Source organism: Montipora foliosa, chromosome 6, assembly GCF_036669935.1.
Source record: "Montipora foliosa isolate CH-2021 chromosome 6, ASM3666993v2, whole genome shotgun sequence".
Taxonomy (NCBI): Eukaryota; Metazoa; Cnidaria; class Anthozoa; order Scleractinia; family Acroporidae; genus Montipora; species Montipora foliosa.
Window position 1 is genome coordinate 43,678,928 of NC_090874.1, and position 8,902 is coordinate 43,687,829.

Sequence of the window (8,902 nt, forward strand, 5' to 3'; positions counted from 1 at the left end):
AATTTCTATTGTAATACGTGTTTGTATTTTTTCAGAAGATAACGACATCGTTGATAAGTGTTATTACTGTAACAGAAATACTTATTATATTTTTTGGTTTTACAGACAACCTAGTTGTGGTTATTGCTATTATGATTATTGTGATATGGTGATGATGTTCAGTGATGTTTTATAATTCTTTTAACAGAAATTTGTATTTTTTGTGCAAATGAGAAACGTCTTGATCGATGTATGACATTAAAGGAATATGTTATTATGTATATTGTTTGTCGTGTCGTAAGATATATTATCACTGTAATAATTGTAGTAAATTTTCCTTATCTTTTCATTACACCACCCCTTTTTTAGTTACGATAGTATGTAGACATTGTAAATGGTATCATCATTTCTTCTAAAATTTTTGAACCCGTTTCCTTTTTGTAATGAGAATTTTTTTTTTTACTTTTTTTCAGTGGATATATTTGTATGTTCAGTTTGTAATGCAAAATTGTATGACTGTTTTATACACAAATGTCTATTAGACATAGAACAAGGTGTATTTTTCGTCGTAAAACAAAATTTTTGGGATTACAGGGTTCGTACGCTTTTTTGGACTAAAAATTCAAGGACTTTTCAAGGACATATTTTCAATTTTTCAAGGACTCCACGCATTGGAAAAACAAAGGATGTTCAGCTTCTCATAGTAGCGATTGTGCCGAGCTAACAGACAGGTAGAAGTCTATGTCTTTTTGAATTCATCCACAACATTCGCAATTTTGTCCTCAATGTCTTTGCAAGTCATCTCCTTTTCTTTTGCAGTTCTCCTCAAACTATTTGACTTTGTAATCCACACAAGTTTCCCAGTATCCTCTGCTTTCTGTGCAAACTCGTCTGCCGATTTAACAAGACCGTCAACATCAGTTTCTAAACGCCTTCTTTTCTTTTTAAGTTCGTCGAGTTCATTTATTAGCTCCTTTCACTTCAGTTGTACACCCTCAGAGGTTTTCTTCCTCTTTTGTTTATCAAGATACGATGAATACTTTTGCCTAGCTCCTGCAGCTGACAAGAGCAGAGGTTTGTTGATTGAGACAGCAAGGACACCTCCCACAGATTGTATGTGGTCTTGTACCAGCCTTTGAGAAATGAAGGAGCGCTCTTGAAGGTTCTCAACTTCCAGTTGCTTATTGACTGAAAATCCTCTTTCGACACTGGCTTGGCCATGTGATAATACCAGTAGGTCTGCGACTACTTTCCACAATGATTGGTAGGATCGCTTCTGTCCCATGTGAAGATACAGAAAGGAATCAAGTCTGTCATTGTTAGGATCATAGTCTTTGAACTCTGACGGAGAAGAAGAGGGAACTTCCATAATAAATTGCCTAAATAGTTCCAAAAGGGAATCACAGTCACCTTCCAGAACTTTCTTGGCATTTTCAAGGTTAGTCAAAACTCTCTTGAATTTTGTGATAGAAACATCATGGTCACTCATCACGTTCCTTGGATCTAAGCAATTTATATCCCTTACAAGGGAATACTGAATTGGTGCTTTGGCAATCAGTTTACAAACTACTTTCTCAAGGAACTCCTTGCATTCCATCTGAAACTGAAGCACTCTTTTTTCTGAAACTGTGGAGTTTGCAATCAACTCCCTGATCTTCTTGTCAGCTGTAAACCCCAGGTCAATCTTGGAATGAGAGGCATGAATGCTGGAGTCAGCAGGGTCAAGTTTTGTAAGCTTCAATGGGGTTTTGGCTTCACTGATAACAGCAGTCTTAAATAAATCTTCTCATTAATCCCCCAAGCATGCTGTATAGGTCTGTAGCCAGGAAAGGAAGCATTGGCTTGTCGGTTTGATAGAGTGTCAAAAAAGGTGTCACTTGCTTGGCTACTGATAGGAAGAAAGCCACTTTTGCAGTTGTAAAGAGATCTGCAACAAACTCTTGTACAGTTTGAAAGGATTTATTCTGTGGCTGTGGAACTTTCCCTGCCATTGCACTATGAACATACTTAACAACACTGTCCCACATATAGTCCAGTCAAATTGGGGTCAGACCCTCAACAAATTGCAACAAAAGGTTTTTCAACGGATTATGGCTCATTCGGATGTCCTTAACAACATATCAAAAGTTCCAAAGAATCGGAGTTCGGGAGGGCCCCGAAAAACGGAAAAGAAAATTCCCATACAAAGCTTATATGAAAAACCACAGGGTACCCAATTTATACAACGGCTACTATTTTATTGTCTCAACACAATAACAATTTTGGGCCGGGTAAGCCGCCGGATTGTTGTTTAAGTTAAAATCGTGCTATTCGTACAACTGGATAAGAATTGTCACGTTGTTTACGCTCTATTTATCAATTTAAACCAGATCATAATCCAGCTACATTGCATGGTACGACTAGAAAGCCTTTTCCTCTAAAGTCGATCCCGCAATCAATCTTTAGTTTCTAAACAGTTATAGAGGTCGCAATATCTGTTAATCTAAACATTCTGCTTTGTTGGTGCAGAAAAGAAAGTCCCGTCAATGGAACGTTTGACATTGGTCCCATGGGCTCCTTACAAAAGTCTATAATTTCAAATCTTATACAGATGGATGACTGTCACCCGATAACAAAGCAGGTGAGGGGTATCTCCGCTTTAACCGCCTTTCAGAGCTAATTTGTTCAACCAGAGTCGGAATCAGAATCTTCATCGTCAGGGATTTGCTCGGGTGCGTTGGTACAAGCAGACCCTTTGCACTGACCACAAGCAGGATTACACGGTAGATCATTTTTGCGACAGGAACAACGGCGGGTACTGCAGTCTTGTGAACAATTACATCTCATTATCTGGAGAAGAGACTGTGGTGCGGGTGCGAGATCTGTCATGATTGGTGTCAGTTGTTCCGCTGCTAACCTCCATCCCCATTCTGCGTAATTTATGCCCTCTGTGCTATCTTTCCATTCTCTTATTTGAAGGTAGACTCGCAGACTGTGGTACTTCACCGCTGAAGAAGTAGGTGGTAAACTCTGAGGCCGTATTGACTTGGATTTACAAGCTAGCTTTTCCAAGTAGCGCTGGTACCGCAGCTGGTCAAGTGTCTGTCCCGGCTTTCCCCCATATAAGCACACTAGGGCATTTTCACCTGCAGTTTTCACTTCATCTACAGTCGATGCCAGGTTGTCGAATACCAGTGCTTGCTGACGGAAGTGTTCTGAGTTCACAAACTTCTTCAGTGACGCGCCCTTTCCTATTCCGTATATGCTGGATGTGGTGTCGCATCCAAGTAGGGCGTGGATAAAAAAAAGATGCCGGCATACGTCTTCTCCGAGGTCTTTTTTGATTTCATTAATGTACCAGACTCGTCTTTTTTTGGAACTTGCCTTGGGTTCTGGTCTCATGTAAAGGCGATGTGCGTCCATCCGCACGTAGTGAGCCAGAAGTATTAGGAGGTCAGTGTCATCCCCTACCAGAATTGTATCTTCCGTGTTGGCTGATTCAACTGCGGTCTTAACAATGAGAACGTCCGCGTCTCCATCTGCGTTGAGGGTCTCAAAGCCTTGTTTCTGCAAGAAGGAGGCCAACTGAATAACAAATGCTTGCTTATTTTTCTTGTTTGCAAGAAAAATGTCCTTTTTCATGGGTATCTTCATATCATCTGTGAAGGAGACAGTGGCGCCAACTTTTCCCGCAGTTCTTCTTTCTTGCGTCATAGACTTCGTAGAGACTACGTCGTACCCGTCAAACACGATAGTTGTTGCTCTTCCATACTTTTGCAAGACGTAACCACTGTAAATTTCATATACTTCTTTAAACGTGGTTCCGTGTGGCCACGATAGACGATGGAGAAGTGCGCCTCCATCCAATACGTACTTCGTAACTCCAGAGGGCTCAATCTTGGAGGCTTCGCTTAACATTGACCACATGGCGTCAGCAAGGACCGGCTTTTGTGGTTTTCGTAGCATCAAAGATGAATCGAAAAGCGCAGTGGGATAGCTGCAGAGCTCATAACGGAATAAAGACTCCAGGTCTTCGGAGGAGCTGACTAAAATCAATCGCTGGAATAGCAGCTGCGGGTCTATCTGAACTTGGTCGTTTCCGATTCGGATAGCCGACTTGGAAGCCATTGTAACGGATTGGGAAGAGCGCTTGAATGTGTATTCTTTTGTGGTTTGACCTTTCATTGATTTCAAGATTTTCTTGCCAGCGTCTTGGGCCGTGTCCACATTGACTGAGGAGTCTGCATGGACTCCTGTCATGATGTTTCGGAGCGCTGAATCTTGCGACAAAAATGGGCTTCGTTCAGAAATAGTCGTAAGGACATCAAGGGTATCCTTCATATCGCGCTTCATCCTTGAATTGGTCATGTCCTTATTCTGTTCCCCTGAGTCGTAAAGGACGCCCGTGAACTCCTGCATTGCGCGATTGGTTTCTGCGCAAGTCGGCATCGCCAGTAGCCATGTCAGACATTGTTGCTCTGTCATCCCGCGTCCTCTTGTTAGGCCACCATTTGTTTTGAGGCTGCGCATTAGCACCTGTTCTATAACGAGGTCAGTTGATAAGCCTGCTCAGTACCTATCGCTGCGTCGCACCACATGTAAACCTGACATGAATTCTTGGTACAGCTGTGGTTGTTCTTGGGGAAGTTTGATCATGCTTTCGAGATACAAATGTACACATTTCACATAAAGGTTGTGACCAGAAGAAGCCAAATAGGGTAACATCTCATCCAAAGCATGCAGATGGAGCGGCCAATTGGCCGTGCGTTCTGCTTTAATAAACCTCCTCAGGATGTCGACCATATCCATGTATTGAACCCAAAGCGCGGCTGTGCGGTTACTCTGGACCAATTTAGCACGATAACTGTTGACGGATGATTTAATTTTTTCCGGGACTTGCGATGACTCAGTTTCTTCAGCGTTGATTTCATTTTTCATGACCTTCTGGAACAGCTTACAAGCCTCTTGTAGCAGTACTTTCTCTTCGGCTTAAAAAAATTGAATGAGAAGAAAATATCAATATTCAGCACTTTTTATTTTGGATAACCTTCTTGAGCTTGTTTTCGAGTTGTTTTGTTGTTGCGCACTTTGCGATCAGGCCAGGAGGATACTGAATAGGAAAATCAAAGCATACATTTACTTACTGTTTGGACCAGCAATGGCTTGTGCGGGTTGGGCTACAGTAGGTCGTAAACTGCTCGACTGATCGTTACCTATAAACAAAATAGAATGATATCGTAAGCACTGGATTTTCTTAGGGCACGCAGTTACACCAAAAAGGACCGGGCCATCAGGAGCACTTACGTTGTTCTTGTATAGTTGGGGAAGTAAGTGGGTGAGCAATGCTATCTAACGCTGTAAGAGGCGTCTCTGTGTAGCCTGAGAAAAAACAAATATTGTTCGCGTTGTTGACATCAAGTAAATAAAACGAACACTGTAATTGTGTTCGTCTTACTTGTCTCGTCCATTGGTGATGGGGCTTGCTCAACGGGGAGGGTGTCAATCTCGACCTCATGCATTCCTGGAATTATCAATATACCGTTACACGCGTTAATTGTCAACAAACACCAAAATCAAAATGTTTTGACTGCGAAACACGATAACGGTGCAGGCCAGTGCCGTATGCTTGCAAGACGTATTTGTTCTATGGGTTTTGTTCTATGTTGAAGGAGACATTAGTATTGTATGACTCTTTACCTGAATCGCCTACTGCAGCTGAGGCCTGTCCATCGGGATCAGGGTCGGTTTCCATTTCATGGATTTCTGCAAAAAAAAAACGTGTTACCAAGAATTTCTCTTAAATTAGAGTAAATCACAATGTTCCTTTTCAAAAATGTCCGACGAAAAGAAAACAAACCTGCAGGTGGTTGTAGGTGAGGTACAGTAACTCCCAGAGCGGCTGAATACAGGAGACAGTTTAAAGCGGCATCGACGATAAAGTGACCACGTACTGCTCGGGAGATGGCCTTACCACTAAGCATGTGGTCGACTGCATTCGGCGCATATATGATTTCCAATATCTCTCGCAGACCAGATTCTGCCATCAGATGCCCAATAGAGCCTACAAAACTCATCTTGGTATGAAAGGGGCCGAGCCGTGGGATGCAACTGCGGATTGGACTTGTTAGTGGTTCCCCTTGAACCATGCAAAAGGCTTTCCACCACAAAGGCTGATCGAAGGTGACGGCAGGTGCTGTGATGTTATGCCTTTTCGCGTGTTCCACGATAAACTTGAGGGTTGAATATATACAGGTGGCATCACTTGCGCTCATGTTGATCATGGGCAGAAATATCACAGATGATTTTCCTTTGTGGTCTCCAGTCAAGACGTGCTGCATTAGCCCACCCCACGCAGGACGACTGAAACCAAACAAGAGGGACGATTTCCAGAGCACATCGAGATTCTCCATGGGATCCACTACCCTAGCAACAGCCACGTCATTGTATTTGATCTCCACCTCTTCTAACCGCCTCTCATCATAGGGATATATCTCGATTTTACCTGCTTCAGAAAGTTCCCTGGACGTAACTTTCTTTCTTGGTACGCACCTTGTCTGGCTAGTAAATGGTGTGACAGCGGCCACGATGCCCATCCCATGGAAAGTGTCTTTCCCATCAAGCGTACAAATATTATGATCGACGTTGTCCGCTGCATATTGAACAAATTGGCCGTTAAACTCCGGTATGTCCGTCCCCTCATAAACCGCCGCGCTTTGATTAAATTGTTGTACTTGATTGTATGAAGCGCAATACCCAAGAGAATTGAGGGTGTCAATCAGAAACCGGGACGCAAAGTGATAATGTAGTTGCACGGCAAGACCAAGTTGTAAAGGCGCTAAAAACATTCTTGGTCGCGCTGCCTGCATAAGTGTCTGTCCTATCGATGCAAGTTTAACGTTATCATCTTCAGCTAAAATACCATGCAAGAATTCTTTGAGGGATACAGGAAGAAATTCAACTTGTTGTTCGGCGTCGGACTCAACTTTAGGGTAAGTTTCACTAGTAGTAGTCTCAACCAGTTTGATTTCACTCTTAATCAGCGCGGCAGCTGTTCGGATTATATTCATCTTTTCTGTTTCGACATCAGGGGCGTCTTTTTCCATCTGGTGAAACTCGTTAAGAATCGCCGCAGCAGTCTTCCTAAATGTTACAACATTGGGTTTTCCATCACTGAATGTAATAACCAATTCCTCTCCAAAATGCTTCTGGAGGCAGGCTTTCATGTAAGTCTGGCTATAAGCTGTGCAGTCGGAATCCCCTGAGTACTCGTTCATCTTAGCTACCAGATCTTGCACTGTGATTTGCTCATCAGAATGTTTCAGCAGATATTCTGTGACCATGTAAAAGGCTTTGTTTTGCTCCTCATTCTGGGAACGACCTCGTTTTCCTTTCTTATTTTCAAGCTGGGTCGTAGCATAAGACGCAGGAACCTGTTTATCTGTACGAAAATTGGAATTGCATATCTTATGATAGACTGCTTCAGCGGCAGGGAGATCATGTACGTGTAAAATTCTTGCTTTTACTACCTCTGCCCATGTGTCACGCCTTGCGTTGCACTTATTCAAGACGGTTTCTTGAGTCTCTAGAGTCATCACTCTACATACGTCTACAGATTTAACATCTACTTTATTGCCACAAAAATAACAATCGCTTTTGTAATCGAATGTCTGGTCTGCACTTCTTTTGCGTTGAATAGTTGCAGATTGAGAACCCGCATTTTCGCAGCTTCTGTTATCCTTGGATATATTGGTGGGGTGGCAGTAATCTCGACGACAATTAGGGTGTACATGCTGTCCAGGAGCAACACTAATTGAATCATTTCTGAGGCCGCTGGCGCGATTTATACCTTCACTTCCCTTTGTTCCAATTGTGGAAAATTCGTGCGCTGAGCCTGCAACTCCGCAAATCGCGCAAACTAGAGGTGCTCCATCCATAAGAACACATTGAAGGAGTAAAACTCCAAATAACAACCTAAGCAATATAGAAATGAAAAGAAAAAAACGTTAAATTATAGTTAAATTGTTCTAACAATTTTATCTTTCTCACTATGCTACGAAGCAAGTTTGATTAGCATATTTCAAAATGTATTTGAGCAGCGTCAGCAAAGATCGTGCCAGCACAATAGGCTTTCAAAAAGAAACTCTTCTACTTCGAAGCAGTAGTTAGATATGAGCATTCGATTTCTATTAAACTAGAAAGAATGAATTCTGCGATATCTAGGGGGAGATTTCTTTGACACGCCTCGAATTGCTGATCATGAAACAGAATCTAATTTCACGGCAATTCCTCATATGTAGGTGATCAGCACTGATTGTTTAAAGATTCTCTTAAAATTGAATCAACATTAAGCTTACCTTGATATAACTTTAGAAGCTACTAGCATCTATCAACTGAATCAAAAGAATTGTTTTCCAATAGAACAGGAGGAATGTACGCTGGCCTTACGGCAAAATTCAATCCAGACACTGGCGAGACGAACCAACACGCACTCTTAGGTGGCGGTACACAAATAGACAAATTCACGCACTAATTGGGTTTTTCCCTTCGCTAAATTAAAAATTTTTGAATACTTAAGTGTTACAGTTATTATTTGAATTGACATTAAGTTATATTTGAAAGTAATTCTTAAAGTAAATGAAAAGAAAAAGTCTTTTTTCAAAGAATGCAGTATCAATTTTTTTTATCTATGTTTATGTATTTGCAGGATTGTGCAAAATTACACGATCGAGAATGAATTGAAATGAACTAATACACCTGTTGTTTTAATTGGTATCTAGTCTTTCATTTCTGATGATTTGGGGTTGATATTCCCACAAAAAGTAATAAATTCTGGCGACTTAGTCAAAAACCTTACTGTAGCCTCGTTCCCATGTTGGAAATTTTTTGTTGTCAATGGGTCGAAATCAATTGCAATTTTAGGCACTTTCCCGGACTTCGATTCTCT

The 8,902-nt window shown here is 41.6% G+C and overlaps 1 protein-coding gene and 1 pseudogene across 1 annotated transcript; both read right to left on the reverse strand.

Moving 5' to 3' along the window:
• Positions 1-718: 718 nt before the first annotated feature.
• Positions 719-8,902, reverse strand: part of LOC138005601 (uncharacterized) — a 10,117-nt pseudogene continuing 1,933 nt past the window's right edge.
• On the reverse strand, positions 2,644-4,086 carry LOC138008715 (uncharacterized). Its single transcript, XM_068856023.1, has one exon. The coding sequence runs from the start codon at positions 4,084-4,086 to the stop codon at positions 2,644-2,646; it is 1,443 nt and encodes a 480-aa protein (XP_068712124.1).

What these genes read in the sequence shown, in the direction of transcription:
- LOC138008715 (XM_068856023.1), bottom strand. Translation starts at nt 4,086, where the DNA reads ATGGCTTCCAAGTCGGCTATCCGAATCGGAAACGACCAAGTTCAGATA.